General features: G+C 44.0%; 1 protein-coding gene and 1 long non-coding RNA gene across 6 annotated transcripts in view; one reads left to right on the forward strand and one right to left on the reverse strand.

Annotated features, from left to right (window-relative positions):
* The window catches only part of LOC134477920 (uncharacterized), a 22,733-nt gene extending 7,519 nt beyond the window's left edge, over window positions 1–15,214 (forward strand). The window contains exons 2-3 of the long non-coding RNA XR_010050229.1: window positions 1,121–1,309; window positions 2,383–15,214. This is a non-coding gene — a long non-coding RNA (uncharacterized LOC134477920). The remainder of the gene's footprint in view (window positions 1–1,120; window positions 1,310–2,382) is intronic.
* Tp53inp1 (tumor protein p53 inducible nuclear protein 1) overlaps window positions 14,675–20,443 on the reverse strand; it is a 16,397-nt gene continuing 10,628 nt past the window's right edge. For 4 of the 5 annotated variants that reach the window (XM_003479927.5, XM_013143836.3, XM_013143835.3 and 1 more), the window contains one exon: window positions 14,675–19,337. In XM_003479927.5, coding sequence (XP_003479975.1) covers window positions 19,088–19,337 — 250 coding nt within the window. In that variant the 3' untranslated portion in view covers window positions 14,675–19,087. The remainder of the gene's footprint in view (window positions 19,338–20,443) is intronic. The other variant, XM_013143838.3, reaches the window with a different exon arrangement.

The raw sequence follows: 20,443 nt of genomic DNA on the forward strand, positions 1-20,443 counted from the left end.
ATCTTTTTCTCCAGTGAACTCAGAGAAACTAGTAGTAAAGCTATCTTAAGAGTTAGGTTTTTCTAAGCCAACAGTTGGCAAAAGAATCCTGTGGTGGCAGAGGGGAGTGAGTAGCTCTCCTGGAGCCAGAGCTCAAGGGCTGGCTCCCTCTGTCCTCCCACAGGAGGATGGTCCCTGTAGCCTCCTCCAGCTAAAGGGAAGCGCTTCCCCGTCCTTCCCCAGCCACTGAACCGGAGGTATCTCTGCCCTTCCTGTCGAGGGCCTCCTCTGTTGGAAGTGGCACTGCCCTCAGCTTCCCTTGACTCTGCCAGGCACTTGATTGGTTGATTCTTCCTGTTCTGACCTCTTCTGTGCAGTTCCTATGGGGTAAGTTCTGTCCTCCTGGGGTGGAATTTCCCCTAGAGCTGCTGGGATCTGCCCTGGCCTAGACTTTACACAATCTCTGATATTCTGTGTGTTTTCTGTGTTGGTCAGAACACAAGGATGAAATGATAGACTTTTACTTCTTATTTCTCTGAAGAGGTAGTTTGTGGGCATCTCATGCCCTTCATTCCTGTACAGTTCTCAGCAGTGGTGGACAGACCTGCCAGACTGTCACCACGCTCTGGGCCAGCCATGCAGAGCCCTTTGCAGGCATGGAAGGCCGCAGCGGTCTGACGCAGTGTTCACTTTGGCTTTTCCCTGTGCTCTTAGGTATGACCATGGCTCCAGCCAAACCAGTCTATGCTCTAATCTACAGCCTTCCTCTGTGCTCCTACTTCTTTCCAAGACTGCAAGTATCCACTTCAGTGCTTCTTCATGACAGCTGTGGTGCTGGTGACCCACCATATATCTTTCCCCATGCCTTTCTCTAGAATCAGGATCCAACATGCTGCCCAGGAGGGCCAGACGCATAAACCCAGTCTGATTGTTAATTACAGTGTGTCAACTTGAATGGATTAAGGGTCATCAGCTGCATTAGAGGAGCACAGTTCTGGATGTGTCTGGATGATTGATGTGTAGGCTGCAAACAGGAGAGAAGACACACTCCAGATGAGGATGTTATCAACAAATAAGCCTGTAAATTGGAATGGAACAAAAAGGGGAAGGAGAAGGAAGTCTCATCTTTTTCCTCCTTTAGGGTCTTCACCATGGCCTTTGTTCATCTCCAGTTCCTTTGGGCTTCCAGCACGGACCCCTGGCTACCTGACCCGGACTCGAAGTGGACTCTGCAGTGAGCTGCAGGCCCTTGATTCGGTGGATCCTCCAGCTCTCCAGCATGCAGGTGGCTGTTTTGCAGTCTTCCACACATGGCTCTGGGGCAGCCACTGTAAGTGTACCTGGTACATCTTTATGTGTCATATTTTTTATATTAAACCTGTTCCTCTAGGTGAACCCTAACTGGTATACCCAGCTTGTGAGTTGTGGTGCTCCTTCCCTTGGTAATAGTGACTGCTTCAGGGAATGGTAGATTCCAAAGAGAGCTGGTATCCTTCCCTCAATCTTTCCTCCACCACAGCCAAGAAGCCTGCCTCTTTCCCCAAGCTCACAATGTCCTTGAGCGCATATCCGGAGGAACAGCCTCTCTGCAGGATTGAAGAACATGGCTGACAGCAGAGACAGTGTCCTTGTTTAATTCCTGGTCTTCCTGTGGTTCTTTGTAACGTAGGCCAGCTCGCCACATTTTAGCTCACTGAAAGCACCCTGACAAATATGTCTTGCTTTCTTCTCTCATAGCGTGGTGCTCTGGGATCATTGTGATCGCCGGTTTGTGTGTGACTCCCACTGAATGTCCTCTGCTGTACCTGTCTACCCAATAATAGCTTTGGACTAGCCAGCTCTGAGCAGCACATTTAAGTTTTTAAAAAAGTTGAAACTGCATGTCTGCCTTTCTAGTCTTCACATCCCTTGAGGTTTGCATCCCCCATCCTTCAGGAAGTCTTCTTGTCTGGTGAGCAAATGTCCATGCAGTGTCCTGGGCACAGCTCAGAGCAGCCTCTTACAAGAGCTGCCTCCTCTCTACCCAGTTTCTTCAGCCAGAGGTCTCTCAATCAGATGGCATCTCTTTAGAGCTTCCAGTGTGATTGTAAATCCCAGGATGCCAGGACCTATCACAGAGCCTCCTCCTCAGCAGCCTTTGGTTGCTGCATGTGTACATGGTCGGTACTGGGTTAGATGGAGACTGGTAAGATCATTGGCTGCCGGAGTCCTTATCCTCTGTGACCCGTGAGCTAGATTCATAGGACCAGGGAAAAGCTAAATTGTCCTGCAGAAGGTATGAGTGCTGTTGGAACATCCAGTTAAAAAATTATAACCATTTAACTCTCCATTTATTTACTGTTTTTATAGTTGGTCCTGGCCTTGAACTCAGAGACCAGTTTTGTTTTTCTTCTGATCCTCCAGGTGTGAACCTCACTGGCTCAGAGGTCACTGCACAGAACTTGATCAAATCTTGCCTTCTGCCCAGGAGGAACGACTTTCCAGGCTAGCCATCGTGTGGCTTTGAGTAAAAAAAATCTTACAGTGGAAGGTACACAGCCCCAGATTTCACAGTAGAAATGCAGTGAAACATTCTTTGGTCATCAGATAGGCTGAATAGGTACCTGTGCATATGTATCTATGTGGAGAGAGAGAGAAATTGAGATTTCGTGCTGGGAAAGGGTAAGAAGCCCTGCCTGAGCAGCGTATCTCAAAATAAAAACGGAGGGAATGTAGCAGTGTGAGAGTGAGTAAACAGTACTGACACGTTGCCGTTGTGAGTGGATTGCTGTATGTTTTGGGATTCGCCTTGGTGTCTGTGGAAATAAAAATGCAAAGATTAAATTCAATCATGTCACTTCCATTTATCCTAAGAAATCAAGGTTTTCATTTACAAGAATCATATTTAAAAAGGTTTACAGGTGTTTTATTTATAATAGCAAAAACCTAAAGACAGTTTATGAGGAAATATTGAATATGGTTCATCTGGAAGCTAGGATATACCAAGGAGCTTTGTTTCTTTGTTGTTATCCTTCTTGTTCTTGTTTTGCTTTTTTTTTTTTTTTTTTGTCTTTTTCCTTTTTATCGGTACTGGGGATGGAACTCACGACTGCCCACTTACAAGGCAGGCGCTTATGCCGCTGAGCTAAATCCCCAGCCCCTGTTTTGCTTTTTTGAGACAGTCTGTTACACAATTTACCCTGGTCTTGAACTCACTGTGTAGTCCAGGCTGGCCTCAGACTCATGATCATCCTGCTTCAGCCTTCCAAATGCTGGAATTACAGGTATGCGCCATTACACCTGGCATATCGTGCCCCTTTTAAAAACATTTTTGTAGAATTGGAAATCTCTACAGTGTAGTGGTAGTTGGCAAATAATATTAATGCTATGATCTTACTTTGGGCAGGGGAGGAAATCTTTGTACATGATTATGATTATTTGAGTCTGGAGAAAGAAGTAGCAGGATGCCACCGCCATTATTAAAGTGCATTTTCCGGAAGGATGAGTGCTGTTTGACTTGTTGTATTGAGATTTTTAAAACAAACTATTTACTACCAGCAGCGCCCCCGGTGCTTTTAAAGACAAAGTAAGTCTAACAAGGCTCCATGGGGCTCTCTGGCACCTCAGTTTCAGTTACCACTAATCCTGCAGATAAGTAGCAAGGCAGGAAGTGGGCCTCTGAACAGCCAAAACAGCGGTCCAAAGCTCAGGCTTTGGCTGGATCCTCCACCTTTGTCTTAAACAGCCCAAAGCAGCTTTTGCAGGCTGGGCACATTGGTGAGGATGCTATCAGCAGTGACTGCGGTCTGAGTCCAGGGACACGAGGAAGATGAAGACAGGGATACTAGGGTCCTGGCCGCCGGGGCATCTCAGGAAGTACCTGCTCTTCATGGTGACAATGCCGACTTTTGGGGGAGAAACAAATCTGTTCCCGTGTGATCTTGTAAAGGCTTCCCGATTAGAGTGTGACACCATCCAAAAGTATCCCACCAGACACAACAGTCTCTCTGCTTTGTTGCCTAAAATGTAAGTGCTTTTTCTGTCATTGCCAGAATATAGCTGTGGTCTGCACTGTGAGCGAGACAGAGTGGCTGTCTACATTTACAAGTTTGTAGAGCAGGTGTGACAGTGTGAGAAGTTACTCAGAAATGGAATGATTTCCTCCAAGGGCATTGTTTGCTCTTTGGGTAAAGAAAGGTCCATCGTCTGTTATCAGAAATCTTTGGGACCTGATGACTCTTGGAACTGAGAGACTTTTAGTTTTTGAAAGCTGGCAGGCACATGTATGTGCTGTGTGTTGTATCATAATTAAACACTCATTTCTATAGTGAAGTTTTGGAAACACTAGTTAGGACACATACTGTATAGTTTATTTCAATAATAAACTGGAAAGTTAAATAAATACAGATTAGAAATACTATAGTAATCTGGTCTCTGAGAAAAACATTTTGTAAAGATTTAAATATAAACAGGTTTAGGTTTAGCTAACTGTGCCTGTGCACACAGACCATGAACAGTGACCTGCTGTGGTTCGCCTGCATCCCAGAGGACAGGCGCACAGGCCTGCGGCCAGTGGGAGCCAGGAATGGATGCCAGCTGCAGCAGAATTAAGGTCCCGCTCCAACACGTGCCCTTGTTAGGGGCTTCCTTCCCCTTGTCATGTGGTTCATTAACGGTTTTCATCTGAGCAGTCCCAGATCCTCCTGCCTCAGCCTCCTAAGTGCTGGGGTCACAGATGTGTACTACCATACCCAGCTGGCAGTCCTTCGATTGTGAAAACTGCCATAAATTCATGTTTGCTGACAAATGTGCAGTTAAGGCCAGCCTTTGACTGCTGACATTTTCACTGTATCATCTGGTTTTTTCCACCCGTGTTTAGTTTCTTCTTCTTCTTCTTCTCCTTCTTCTTCTTCTTCATCATCATTCTGGTGATTATCCATGTTTAAGACCACTTTACAGTTTCCCTGCTTAAGATTTGCACAGCAGAAATGTCAAAGTGGAATTTTTCCTTTTGCTCTTTTTTTTTTTAATGTCAGCTTTATGCTTTAGCTGATAAGCTTTCAACATAAAATAGTGATCTTGTTAGTGATAGGAAATCCTTCAAATCTTCATCTGTAATTGTCATTTCAAACATCACAGTAAGCCAGGGACCATACTAAGCATTTTAAAAAGCAGACTTTCAGTTTTGAAGTAGATTTACAGGAAGGTTGCAAAGGTAATTTGTTCTCACATATCCCACACCTGCCTTCCAGTGCTGAGCAACACGACACATACGTTAAAGCTCATGTTAGCAGGGATGCAGTGCTGCCGGCTGTGGTCCATCCTCCAGCCGTTTCCCACCGTGGCCGTGCTGCTGAGGGCTGCCCTGGGCGCTCTGTTGCATTTCTTCACCTGTCTGCTCACCACCTCCATTCGTGGCGGCTGGTCAGTGTTTCCTTGTTTTCATGACCTGAAATTTGAGTAGAACTGGTTGGGTCTCTTACGAAATGCGATTTAACTTGAGTGTCTGATGTTCTCGTCATTCATCTGGGGCTCCATTCACATCAGTGTCAAGCGTTTGTTTCATTTCCCTTTTTTATTTCTGCAGTGAGGTCCTGTAGGTGCTCCGTAAGCACTCTGCCATTGAGCTGCATCTTCTGCCCCACTGCCAGGTGTTTTGTGTCTGTCTCTCTGGTACAGAGGATTCTGGCAGTTGAGCCCATAGCCTCTAGGCAAGTGCTCCAGGCCTCTTTATTTGAGGTATTGTCAAAATGGCCCTGTGCCGGCCTCCAGTTGCAATCCTCCTGCCTCTGCCTACCAATTATGTGGGGTTACCATGCACATGCACAGTTGCCAAATATTTTAAACGCCAAGTTATTATCATTCCAAACCTTAGCACCTGTGTTAATGGTGTCCAGAAAACAGAACTTTTCCATTCTCAGAGCAGCAAGCACGCATCTAGGACAGTTTTTGTTTTCTCGATGTTTGCTTGCTCTTTGTGGAGGGTAAAAGCCCACACTGGCATCATAAGCAGTTTAGGGTGGCCTATATGGCACGCTTCTGTAGGAGGAAAAACGTGTGCCAGGCCTATCCCTAAATCGGGCCAGGCTGCTGCTGCTGTTGATGAGAGGTCTTCATGTGGTTACCCACGTTCCGTTTGCATAATAAAGCCCAGGTAAATGATGTGTGGGTGCCAGAAGTCTGGGACTCTCTCTTTGCAATCCCTGCTAAGTTTACCAAATATGGCCAGCGACAAGTGACTGCTATGAGTTAGAGCCAGAATGTTGCAAAGGCCTTGATGTGTTCTGAGGCGGAGCTTCTGGAGGGCAACTGAGTCATGGCATGCTGTGTTTACCAGTGGGTTCATCTGTGGCTGAGTTCAGAGCCAACTGCACTGTTAGGAGGTGGGGCCTGGCATAGAAGGGTCTCTGTCCCCAGCTCCTCTCTTCTCTCTGCTTCCTGCCCACCAAGACATGGGCAGCTCTTCTCTCCCCAGCCCTGCCTGCTGTGGAGCCGGCAGACTGTGACCTGAAACCTCTAAACCATGAGCCCAAATAAACATCTCCTTTAAACTGTGGGTGCTGGGTGTGTCTACCACGTGCCACACCCCAGAGCAGTCAGCCTGATGTTGCTTAAGCCTGTTCTAGCATTGTCAGTTCACTCAAGCCAGGTTTTCATCAGACTGATGAGTGTGACTTTCCCACGCATCTTGACCGTAGCAACCATCCATTCCCATTTTATTTTCAGACTGTTTTGTGGAATGCTGCTTCTCAAATTTCTACAGCCAGCTTATATGAATCTTCACCCATACCTTCAAGGTTCAGTTCTTTGAGATTCAGTATTTAGATACAGTGTATGTTCACTTGTCGAATTCACCCACCAGTGTCTGGTGAAGAGCTTTGATTTTTGTTCTGTGGAGTATTTTCTTACTTTCATTAACTTGTTTATCATCACTGTAAAATTTGATTTCCTTTTTTATCATTTACTTATTTATTTTTTGACACTGGCTTGCACTATTTAGTTTAGCCTGGCTTTGAACTTACTCTGTAGCCCAGGGTGGCCTTGAACTTGAGGTCCTCCTGTGTCAGCCTCCCAGGTACTGAGATTACAGGCTTATGCCACGATGACTGGCCTTTGACATGTTTTTATGTGGAACATGAAAGGCTGGCAGATACCCTGACATCACGCTTCTGTGATGATATCTCTGCACTGCAGTGAGAAGAGCTGTCTTTCTTCTTTTTATCTTCTCACTATTACCCTTATGGTATCTTTGGCTCTGTTTACCATTTTCATAGTTACAAAGGAACAAAAAGAAGCAACAACATAGCACACAGCAGACAGCCGAGGAGGAATGCTGTAAGACAGCGGAGTCTTAGGTCAGTTCAAGCCAGGCTTTGTGGCTCCAAAAGTTTTGGTGCCAGACTTGGGCACTATCTTTTCATCTTAACAGACACATTTTGGAATTGCAAATAGGGAATCATGGACTGAAGTTTTGAAGAAAAAGTTTTATATGGTGAATAATCTGAGCTCCCAGATACATTCACTAAATGTTTCCTGAGCACACGGACAGTGACTCCAGCTTTTCCAGCCAGAGACCCCTGTGGCCTTGGGCTGTGCGTGTGCAGCTGCCAGCCGAAGGTTTCCACTGGACAATCAGCTTAGCCACAGTGAAAGGTCATTTACAGATAGTGTTTTACCTGTATGTATACATTGAGACGTAAAATTTGTTCAATATGAATTTAAAAATGTGTGTATATATATATTTATAAATAGATGCATGAAAACAGACTCCATGCATATAATAGATTTACCTGAAGTCCAAGAGTTTGGGGCAGCAAATCACAGTATTTATCCCAAGGCTTGCACAGGAAATGAAAATGAATGTTTGGTTCCTAGAAGTACAAAAGGGAGTTGTGGGTGGACCCAGATCTAGAAAGGGACGCCGTGTGTGGTTCAGGGTTTATCATGGGAATGGGTTCAGTGTGCACATATCTACCTGTGTACAAGGCAAAAGGCAAGTGGAAGGAAGAGCAGGACCTCAGAGGAGCGGCTGTGCAGGAGGAGGCTGGGCAGACAGGCAGATTCACCGACTCAGTGCCGCCTCTGCCCAAGAGTGGGTGGAGCTGCACCTCCTCTGTCCTGCTGTCTGCTGTCCCTCTTCAGAGACAGATTCTGGGTAAAGATCTGTTTGCCGTATTTGCTGATGCCCCTTGAGCTAGGAGAGGCCTGCCCTAAGAAGCTTGTTAGTGAGGCAAAGGCAGACTGAGTTTAAAGGCTGTTGAGGGGCAGAGGGAAGTTGCAAGATTGTAGAGGAGAAATAAAGCCTCATGCACCTTCTGCGGCCTGATGCAATCCTTCTGTGCAGTTTCTCAATAGCACTTCAGCCCTGAATCTGAGGTGGTCCTTACGAAACAGTGAGCCACTCCCTCGTACTGTGGGATCGGTGCCGCCCACAGCAAAAAGAAAAAGAAAAAAAGCCCTTTTATAGGGTCATGGCGCCCTGGTTCATCCATGCGAGGGGAAAAGGCTATGCCTTGGCTTGAACATCTCGTAAATGACCCAGCCCCACCTGTCATCCTGAGTATCAGCCTCTAGGGTTTATTTAGTCCTTAGTATTTACATTTAAAGGATTTACTACAGCATAGGCCGGTGGTGGTGAACAGCTTAGAGCTTTCAGTGATACAAATAGCTCACTGCAGCATGAGTGCCACACGCTCGCCACCACAGGCATGGGCCAAAATTTAGCGCATTTTACCTGTTAAAAACAAAAAATGAAGCGGGCATGGTCGTACACATGTGTAATCCCAGCAGTCTGGGAACTGAGGCAGAAGGATCACAAGTTCAAGCCCAACCTGAGCAATTTGGTGACTTTGCAAGACTTTGTCACAAAATAAAAATAAAAAGGGCTGGGGATGTAGCTCAGTGCAAAGGCCCTGGGTTTAATCTTTAGTACTGCAAAAAAGAGCAGGGTCACAAAGAATAAATTTAAGAGAAAACTTCTGTGAACAGTATATACCAGTGTATACATTTCTGTAGTGAAAAGCAACCCTACGATAATCTCAGGATTTTAGGCCTTGTTTATTTTGTTTTTTTGGTCTTTTTGAGACAGGGGTTTCACTGTGCAGTTGAAACTAGCCTTGAGCTCACTTTGTAGCCCAGGCTGTTCTTGAACTTGCTGTGATCCTCTTGCCTCAACCTCCCAAGTGCTGGGATCACAGGCGTGCACCATCAAGCCCAGCATGTTTTGTTCTGTTTTTTGGTGAATCTTAGTAACAGAAGTTTACTGGTTTATAAAAGGATAGCTGGAGCAAAGTAGTTCACGTGACTGCTCAGATGTTTAGGCCTCGTCTTGCTTGCTGTCCACAGTATCCTCATGAGAGCTGGGAGGCGTTTTCTAACATCTTTGTTTTAGCTTTGCATCTTTGAGATAGTTTAACATCTATAATGTTACCACGCAGGTGTAATTGTGAAATAAAACCAGAATCCTGTTTGCTTGTTTATTTATTTATTTTTGTTTTGCACCAGGGTCTCACTGTGTCATTCAGGCTGGCCTAGAACTCAGGGTGATCCTCCTGCCTCAGGCTCCCACAGGCTGAGATTATAGGTGTGCACCACCATGCCTGGCACCAGAATCCACGTTTATCACTCTGGTATATTTACCTATAATAGAGTAGATGTTAAAGTAAGTTCTGTCAGAACTGACAGTGAAATATGCAAAAGAGTTTCTGCCAGCCAGGATGGTTTAAGCCAGGTGTGGTGGTGCATACCTGTAATCCCAGCACTCTGGGAGGCCAAGGCAGGATGATCAGTTTGACCTCAGCCTGGGCAGTTTAGCAAGACTGTCTCAAAGTAGTGAAAAAAGGGGGCTAGAGGTGAAAGCTTTGGGTTTAGTTTCCAGTATCACCAATAAGTAAAATAAAAAATAAAATTACTGCAGTAAATGATTTTTTGTAGTTGAATTACTAATCTTAAGTGTTGGTAGTCACATCCCCCAAAACTGGTTTCAGAATAAAAATTCAGCCACATAATCCTTCAGTCTAAGAAAATTTAGTTTGTTAAAGCTGTATAGAGATGGCGACTTTAGAAAATATCAAAGAAATACACAGATTCTACAAAAAAAATAGGGCAAACCTTTTATTTGGAACACATAAGTATGTGTCTTGTCTGTTAACCTCCAGCATGCTATAAGCACATGCATTAAAGTTGTACCAATCTGGTTTTAAGACGGGGCACACAATAGGTAATTCCTCAGCTCAGTCACTTTGCTTTAAAAACCTGAAATACAGTGACTTTGTTCTTATGATGTTTCCAGCATGAGGATCCTAGCAGAAGCCTCTTTATGGTCCTCCTGCAGGTGATTTGCTCTTCTCTGGGGCTGCAGGTGGATGATATTATCCAGTGCCTATGGCCAAGTGTTTTCAGATCAGCTAAACTTTCTTTTCAAAGTTGTTTCTTAGTCCCGAGACTTTCAGGCGTGCTCTGAATAGGTATTTGTGATTTTTTTTTCCAGAATAAAATAGTGCCTGATTTTCAAAACTAGGAATTTCTAAGTGCAATAACCCACCTCATGGGACCACTGACAGGCCAGCCTCGTCGGGGACACTAAGCCACCCTTGACCACCCTGTGCTGTTCGAGTCCTCTGGGACCCAGGCTGGCTTTGAAGCAGAGCCCTGGCCTGACCCGCCAGTCCCCTAACTCGGTTTCCAGAGGTGCAGGCGCAGGCAGGGGGCACAGGGACGCCACCACAGTGCAGCTGTTAGCTTCTGGCGGGGTTTCGCATCCTGTGCACCCTGACTCCTTTCTCAGCAGGCACAGTTACAGTTAGAATGAAAGATAGCTGCGTAAAACACCACCTCGGGAAGCTCTGCATTGTTAGGGCAGAATGCCTGAGGAGACCTTTCAGGTGTTTCTGCGACAGGAATAACTTGATTCCTGTGGTTTGGTGTGAAGGAGGACCCACCGGGAGGGTCAGAGCAGAATGTTCCATCTGTGTTTCGGCGTGCACACACGGAGATTCCCCTCCCTTCCTCCCTCTGCCCTCTTTCTTCACCCAACACAGCCCGGTCTGTGCCCACGGTGTCTCCAGCCTCGTTCTAGGACTTCTTGCCTATGTTTTGTCCTTAGTAAATGCTAACCAACTGGTAAAATGCATTTCCTTTTTCGTTCTGTTCCTTTGGCTATGACAGTAATTTTAATTTAAATTATATTTAACTGGTAAAGCATGTATGGAAGCAGTTTTATGATACATTTTCTTTAGATCACTCAGTAGCAAAAGAATTTAATGAAAGCTGGGTGTGGCGGCACATGCGTATAATTTCAGCGCTCAGGAGGTTGAGGTAGGATTGCTGTGAGTTCAAGGCCAACCTAAACTACACAGTAGCCTAAACGACAGGTTGAGACCCTATCAAAAAAAAGAAAGAAAGAGAAAAACTGAAGTTTTGTTCAAGTTACAGAGAAAGTAAATTCCTTCCTCTTAGGATTATCCCTTCATACATGCATTATTTCCAGCTTAAATTTAAAAATAAAGTATCACCCCGCTAAACATACCAGTGCAATGACTTGAATAAAAATACTGTTAAATGACTATGACTTCACTCCTAATTGAATGTTCCCTGTAATTACTGTTCATTGTCACTAAGTCAGACACTTTGGAATGTCACTCTGATTTTGTGCAGGTCGTATGATTTGCTGTCATTTTCAGAGAAACCAGAGATTCATGGCTTCAGTCTGTCCTGCTTCCAGCTGCACTCTGTCCATCCTCAGCCCCCTAGAGTAGCCTCCCCACGGTGGGAACCCCAGGTGGGGCCCCCCACCTGTCTCCCTCAAGCCTATGTTTGCTTCTGCCAGATGTCCTGGGTAACGTGGAGGGGGACAGCCCTGACTGTCTCCGTGTTCATCCAAACGTTAGGATTCCATGATTGGAATTCACTATGCACCACCAGCATTGCAAACCATCCAGCGTAGCAACAAAAAACCGATTGCAGTGAAAAAATTGGACCAAAATAAACCAGAAGTTTTGAAATTAAAAGTAGACCCAGTTCAGGAGGGGTCTCTGAGCATGTTATTCTTTTTTATTAATAAATAATTTTCAGTGGCCTTTTCTCTTCAGCAAGTCACCTCTTATGTTAACAGCATACTGTTCTCAGAGAACGTAGCTGCAAATGGAAACTAGACAAAGGCTGCTGTAGGTTACACTTTGATACATAGTAATGACACTACATAAGGTGCCACTGTGTGTGTGTGTGTGTGTGTGTAGGAACCATGTGTAGAGAACTCGTGGTACGGTATTGGGATTATAAAATCCTCGCTTACAGATGATGTCTTGTCTGTTCCTACTGTGCTAACAGTACCTGAGTCCAGGTAGTTTATAAACAAGGGATGTGTTACAGCCCCTGGGGGCCAGGATCCAGTCTTCGAAGGTCGGTATCTGGTGAAGTCTGCTGTCTGCTTTTGAGATGCTGTCACCGGTCACCTCTGCTTCATGTTTTAAAGGTGTTAATCTTATGACTTTTAGAGCTGGGGTTTGAGTCCTCCATGGATGCCTTTGATGTCACTGTATACTCACTGCTGCTGTCCAACTCCGACACCCTGGCAGAACACACGAAGTGCCCTGCAGAGCCTGCTGGCCCTGCCTACCGTGTGCCCCAGGTGGTGTCCTACACGGACCAGCATGGGTTGTGTCTGCCGTCAGCTGTGCTGGCCTCTGTGGAAACAAACATCTCCCATTCCTGTCCCTGCTAGGGGCCTGGGCTGCCCTCTGTTCTGATCCGCATACCTGGGACATCCTCTTTGCTCTGAGACTGCCTTCCTGAGCCGCCTCCAGTGAACAGTGAAACATGTATTCTCTTGTAACCATTCTGCACTGTTTCACTAATTCTGATAATAGTGTTTCCATCTTCCTTTAGAAACCTGTTTCTCCCTCCATGATCCAGGCTAGTTTCCCTACCAGGAACTTCCCAGCTCAGCTGGAACTGACAATCCAGGCCTGGCCCATCAGATTTGTGGGGCCTCCCTGGCCACTGGGCTGGCCCAGGATTAGGGCTGTGCCCAGCCAAGGCCAGTGACGTGCACTGAGACTTTCTGGGGCTGCCGGGAGAGCAGCTGAGCCTCGTTTCCACCTGCGGAGTAGGGAACACGTGAATCTAGAGCTGCGGCAGCTATCTTCTTGCTCCACGGGTAGGAAGCTGTCAGACTATTGATAACAGCCAGTGTACAGTGAGGGAGGGGTAAGGTTTGCTTGCCCTTGTGACATAATTTAATGTGTCTACCTTTGAGTGTCACGTGAACTAAATTCTCTTTTTGCATAAGCTAGTTTGGGTTGGAATTTCTGTCACCCATGACAAGGTTGTTGCTTTGTCCCCTTGGTTCCCAGCACAGCAGTTAGACTTTGTTACTTACAAATTTTTTTTTTTTTTTTTTTTTTTGTACCAAGAATCAAACTCAGGACTTTGTGTTTGCAGGCAGGCGCTGTGCCACTGAGCTGTATCCCTTGCCCTACAACTGTACCCTTAATGACACCCTTCAGGAACATAGTGACTGCTGCAGTAATGGAAGAGTGGGTGCCGCAGTGGCCCACACAGTGCTGTTCTCTGGTGAACCGCAGTGAGAGAGACGAGAGCAGCATGGGCAACGACCTGTCTGAGCCTGTTCCCTCAGCTGGCTTTGGCAGCTTCACCTGGGAAATGGAGAGAAATACACATGTTCAGGCCCTGTCCCACTTCCTGAACCAGAATCTTTGGGGGCAGAACAAGTCTGAGCTACCTTTCTAGCCTTTTAAAATTTGGAGACAGAGTTTTGCCAAGTCACTAAGTTACCCAGGCTGAGCTCAAACCTGGCATCCTCCTGCTTCAGCCTCCCAGAGTGCTGGGACTACAGCATGCACTACCACGCCAGGCCTAGTTAGGATCCTTGAAGAGAGTAGGGAAGGGGAATTACAGAGTCGACCCATACACATAATAGCATTGCCAAATGAGCTCTGAGACTTCACATGGCCCTGATCCCTACAAGGGTGTGATCATTTTTCAGCAGTTATTAGGCAGCTCCAGCATGGAAATAAATCCTGCCTTCAGGTGGACTTGAGGCTGGTGTAAGCAGAGCAGGCAGGTCAGAAAGACTATAGCCGGGTGCAGTGCACATCCTTGTGATCCCTACTCAGGGCGCAGAGGCAGCAGGATCTCCAGTTCAAGACAGCCCACACAATTTAGCCAGACTGTCATCTTACAAAAAGGGTTGGGAATGGAGTTTAGCCTGGAGTGCATGAGACCCTGGCTTCGGTCCCCGGCATGGGGGGCTGTGTTGTATGTTCATTTATCTGGCAGAAAATTCATTGACAGTTTATGAAGCTACCTTTAAAAAGCAACACTGTCCTGACTTCTGTATTTTTTCCCTTGCTCTCCTCCTTGCATGAGAGTGTGCATGTGTGTGTGTGTGCGTGCGCGCGCGCGCGTGGTACACGCTGAACCCAGGACCTCATGCCTGCCAGGCAAGCACTCCATCAAGCTACGTTCTCGCCCTCGTATTTTCTTCTAGTAAAGTACTTGCAGGGGATGGTACTGGGGTTCAGGAACCTCCAAATCTTGTTCACTTAAATGACTCCTCATTGTAGATGGAAAAATACCTTAATGCACGAATTTTACACAAGCTTTTAAGAAAGCAAATTCATCTTTCACACAGCAAAACTAAACAGCAAGTACGTCCCAAGTCTTACCATAAAAATAAAAGAATCTGACAAAGTGCGACGTTAAAGGACATTTTATTTACTGACAGTAAAAACCATAACTTCAGGCAGTGCAAAATGCACACTGAACCCAATTACAAAGATCTGTGTCAATACACAATGTTTAAGCAATGCTACAATTGTTTTTGGCAAAGTGCTGTATTGTTCATTCTATAAAACTGACCATCTATGAACCAATCAATATAAAAAATTTCTATAAAAACAAAAATTTAGACAGTGGCTCAAGGAAACAAGCTGCCATTTATGCATAGATTGATGTACAGTATACAATCTAACCAAATGTCCCTTTTGAGTTTTTCAAGTTGATGAAAAAAACGTGTGTCCCGAAACACATCAAGAAGGCACATAGTACAACCTACAATACTCTTCAGTCTCTGGAACTCATGCCCTGCCCTGGAAAAGCAAATGTGTTCACAATTTTACTTGAAAAAAAGCCACATAAAAAAAAACACACAGTTATTAATTATATTCAAAACTTCAGGGGAAGACACAACAAAAAACCAAACAAAACCACTCACACACTCCAATCCTGAAACACATACATCGAACCTCCCCAAGTATTGGTTTGGTTTGTATAAAGTCCATCTAGAAAACAATACTAAATCTTCAGGTTAATGCAGAACAAAACTGGGCATTTAATAATTATACAAAATTTCAATGTCACAATGAAAATTCTCAAAGATACACAAAACATCTATATAAGCTGCCTCCTCCTGAACTGTAACTTCTCCCACGTAAAAGATACCATTTGCCAATGAGAAAAGATACCCTTTTCTGGTTGTTTTCCAGTACACCTCTTTCTCCATCTAAACCACTTTAACTGGTGTCACATTTTAAGTGGAACTGACACATGGCAAAGGCGACACCATTACTATTATGTAGCTTTTCTAAATAAAGCATTTTATATAAAATTTTAAGCATTAAAATAAGTAGAAAAGGATGCCATTTATAATACATCAGCATGGCTGATGGCAGAAAACCATCCATCATGGGAGCCCAACTTTTAAAGAGTTTAATGAGTATAGGTGGGCCTCATAAAATAAAAAGATTAACTGCAAGGTAACATTACCAATGTATGCTAGTATCTCCCGTGCAGGGAGCAGTCTTAACTGATTCTAAAACAAAAATATGGAAAATTTTCTCACGAACCCATTTAAGTGTGACTGTCTATCTTCTAGTTGGAGTCCTGCATATTTTTGTTTCCAACTCAGAAAATGAAGATAAGGAAAATACCCTTATTCTTTTCTAAGAATATATAAAGACAGTGTATTTCCTTGAGGGAAGGAGAAATAGCACAGAAATTCATCTTGTAACAAAGATTACTAAACCAGTGTTATATGCAGGTTTGAGAAGCAAAGGGCCATAAAGGGCAATGCTCAGCACCCCTCTCAGTTTTAAGTAAACTGTCTTGTCGGCGGAATCCAAGAACTCATAAAATGGAAAGAACGTAAACAGGAACAGTTTACGTGGGAATTGGAAAAATACACAAGAAATTAATGTTAAAAGAACGCTCCCTCTGCAGTGGGAAGTAAAAATCCAATCACTTTGCATCTTTGACCAAAAAAACTACCCACCCAACCCGTATAAACCCACTGCCACGAAAGATAAATTAACGGATGGCTAACCTTCAGCTTACAGTACAGGGCATAATTCAATCAGCTGAGGAAGAAAAAGTAGTAAACATCAGATATGCATTATATAATGTTTTATTAACAAAAACACAAACTTTAAGGAATGTGGTGCTTTGTAAAAACTCAAACTCATTCACAAAGCACTGCTTGTACACACCACATATTTCAGACTTTTTGGAGTAACATTCTAAGTTACCAGTTTCAAAATGGCCAGCACTACTAATTCAGAGGGGTCTTATTTCTCACTGCTGAGCTTTTAAGTAATATGCACTGAAACACACTGTAAACCACTAACAGTTACAACAGCAAAAATAGTCAACTCAAAATACATTTTGGCCATGTTTCAAAGAATACTTAACAGGTCAACATCATTCTGTGTGATTATTGGCCTCATGTCTTACACACTGGATACCTAATAAACATCTAGTGATCAAGAATTTCTACTGAATTATGTAACCATTTTCTTACATTTGCCAATTTTAGGACCTTAGATACCGACACAGAAACCACATTGCGTTATCATAGGTGGTGTAATCCTAGCCCTGATAAAAATTCTAGTGGCAGAAATTTTTTTTTGCTAGGTGTAAAGCATAAAAAAGTAGACCCAGATAAGGGGAACAAAAAGTCAGTAGCAGAGATATGAACATAAGGGATCAAGAAATCTTGAAGGGGGAAGCAATTTAAAAAGACCATTGCACTTTTATATACAAATCTATTCATGCTGCCAAATAAGTTCCCATGGCTGAACTTCTGTAGCTTGTGAGGTACAAACAGTTTGCATGCAATGTAAGACACAGTCACCCCATGTATGCAGAGGCTTCGGTTCCAAGGACATTTAGCTGGTCTGTTTTCAAGTTACGACCATGAGGCCCTAAACACACACGGTATAAAACATACACACCTTCATGAAAACTACCTCATCACCCAACTCGTAAACACAAATAGCAACAAATAACTTCTAACTCAGTTTTACAAAACTTTGCAGACTTGGCCCCTAATTAGAAAATAAATAAATAAAAGGGAAGTCAGTATAAAAGGGGACAAGGAAAGGGAGATCTAGACTCTTGTACAGAGACTTCTGGCTTGTCACTGCAGCCAGCGGAAGAACAATCTAAACCACCAACTGCTCGACCCATCCAACTCTGAACGCCCTGGTCAGAGAAGCACAGAGCTCTTCCTCAGTCCCAGGACTCCCTGCATCGAGTTACTGAAAAAATATAATACTTCATGTAACTGTATGCTGCTTTTTGCCTTGAAAACACGTCTTGGATGCACGTTCATTTAACTAGGGCTGCAGAGGCGATGCGAGAGTAAGCTGCTGGATTTTAAAGGCAACGATCCTGATCCGTCACTACAGTGTGCTCCGAACTGCGTGTATGTGTTCACTAACTTGAGGAAGCTGGTGAGTGTGTGGGTGGCTCAACAAAACCCATCACAAATGCAGGAAAACAAGTGACCGACTAGAGCTAAGGGAATCGGTTCTTCTATGTGGAGTTAACTGGCCTGTGTGTGAGCTGAACCCTGCACTCTGGCCTCATCAGCACCAACACTGAAGAGCAGTTGTGGCAGAAACACAGCCACGGCCTCCATTGCTCGGTTCAGTAAAAAGGCGCTTGGAAGTTTACACCAGGTTCAGTCTGGAAAGCCCACTTCCAGTCAGGACGCGTCCTCACAGCTACTGTGAAGGAGGCACTGTCACAACTGCCCTGCTGTGCAGGACACAGGCCCAAGTGGTTAAAGATTCTGCCTGAAGTTAAAAGATGAGGACTCAAGGAAGCCAACGTGTCACTCTTCGCTCTTCGCTCAGGCCTACAAAAAGGCACCTTGAGAGATCCCTCTTCGCCCTCCCTTGCCCCTTGATAGCACAGGCTTACGTAGGGGATTCTGCAGTCTCTCTTCCTGTGGCAGATATATGAAGTCACTCAAGTGCCTGCCTGCTCAAGCAGTTTTCAACTTACAGCTGATGGCGAGGGGCAGTGGACAAAGCTGACAGGAAAGAATAAATACTGGACTAAGGGTCACTTATAGACATGAATTTTTCCAAATAGAATTTCACAGGTCTCATTTCTTCCCTGTGTATGTAAGACGAGTGCTTTTGTCTGTGACACCTACAATATTTGTACCACATCACACAGTCACATTGGAATTACTGAATGCACTGTTCACTAAAGCTTTATGTACCTGAATTCCATAGTGAACTGAATGACTCATCTGAAAAAAAAAATTTCACACACAGAAATATATCAAGTTTTCTTTCAAAAGGAAGTCCAGCCATTCCATTATATCCATGGCAAATATCATCTATTAATGCTCATGTTAGTGTGTAAAAATGTATTCATTATATACAGAAAAGATTATCAAGTACTGGTCAATAAAGTATATGGGTGACCCTGAGAATAAATTTTGCTTGCTCAAAAGATCAATTAAGTAATACAAAACAAAATGAAACTGAAAGATGCCTGTTCCCATACTCAGGGGGAAGAAATGTCTTTAAAATGCTAATTCATCTACATTTTAATACAGACACCCCCAAACACCAAACACTGTAATTATATTGATATGTTTTTTAAAATATTCTGAAAAACTTACAAAAAAGTAAATGTTAGGAGCAAGGCATCAGGTGGTATACAGCATAGAAATCTAGGTTTTAAGATAGTGTCTAAACACACTGATAAACTATGTGATTGGTCACAACTGGCTGTAAAGAGACAGCATGTTCATTGTATGTCCAAACACATATGCACAAACCAAGAAAAACCAACCAGCAAAACTTGCAAGTTCCTAGTAATTGTACTGACGAGGGCAAGGCTGGTGGACGACCCAGCCACCGTGCCTCACTTGCCGAGAGTGGCCATCCCTGCTAAGATTTTGGCGACGAAGGCTGTTTCTGCTCAGTGACTGTCTTTCACTGTGTTCTTTTATCCACTGGGGAGGACGAAAGCTCTTGGGCTGTTCCAGAAAAGTTGTATGAGCAGCAAGAGCTGCAACATAGCAGTGAATGTGTTGCCCCATTTCGCTTTGGGCTTCCACTCTGAAAAAGAAAGGAGTAGAAGGTGTTAAAGAACCAAGTATGATACTGACAAAACTGAAAAGTTACTCAACAACTGTTTGCCACACTAACTTGTTTGCAACTGGATACAACTTTCTTGTCGCATGGCTGACAAGTTTAAATTTTGTGACCACACTGACTGACCCTGGTGGAAAGAAGTCCACTTTCCATAGAGTCAGGCTTAGTGGACAGAGTCCCCAGGAGGCCCAGGAGACTGTGTTCTAAAAATATGCTTTTTACAGACTGGATTTAAGTAAGCTTTTCTATAATTGTATTTATTGAATATTTGCATCTTACAAATATTACCTATTTTCATTCTTACCATAATCTTAAAAAGGAAAGTATTTTAATTCTCAAATTTTACTGATCAGAAAGCATTGTAGCAATTCTTCAGATTCTTGGTCTACAAATAAAATGTTCTAGTAAACATGTTTCAAATCTATATTTAATAGAAAGGTACACAAAGAAATTATGACCTAACACTTTTCTAGGAAATAAACTTATTGTAGAAAACAGCTCTAAGTTCTTATTTATCACACTTACACGGTAATGTTTAAAGACCCTTGTGGAACACATATTCTTAAAGTAGAGCTCTACAGTATATTATTTATGACCTCTATATTAACAGGCAATCAAGTAGGACTGATCTAAGCTATATTGACACATGACTGATTTTTTAAGACTTTTTTTTCTCCCGCAGTGGGGACTGAAGCCAGGGTCTTGCATAAACTAGACAGGTGCACTGCACCACATCCCCAGACCAAGTTTTCAGACTTTCTTTTTGTACCGGGGATCGAACTCATGACTCTGCGCTTGGCAGGCAGGTGCTTATGCCACTGTGCTAAATCCCTGGCCAAGTTTTTAGACTTTTAAGGGTTATTTTACACAAGAAAGGCAACTGGATATTCTGCCCACAATCACTTGAGGAAAACACTTCTCTTTCATTCTTTTAAGTAGAATTACAACAATCCCATTAAGAAATTTAAAGAGGTCCCACTAAGAAACTAATGGAAGATTAGGGCTCTATCTCAGCAGTGGAGTGCTTGTTGAGCATATGCAAGGCCCTGCGTTCATCCAGGGCACTGCCC

The sequence above is a fragment of the Cavia porcellus genome, unplaced genomic scaffold (assembly GCF_034190915.1).
Source record: "Cavia porcellus strain 051 isolate PalLab524CR breed Dunkin Hartley unplaced genomic scaffold, mCavPor4.1 scaffold_10, whole genome shotgun sequence".
Lineage (NCBI taxonomy): Eukaryota > Metazoa > Chordata > Mammalia > Rodentia > Caviidae > Cavia > Cavia porcellus.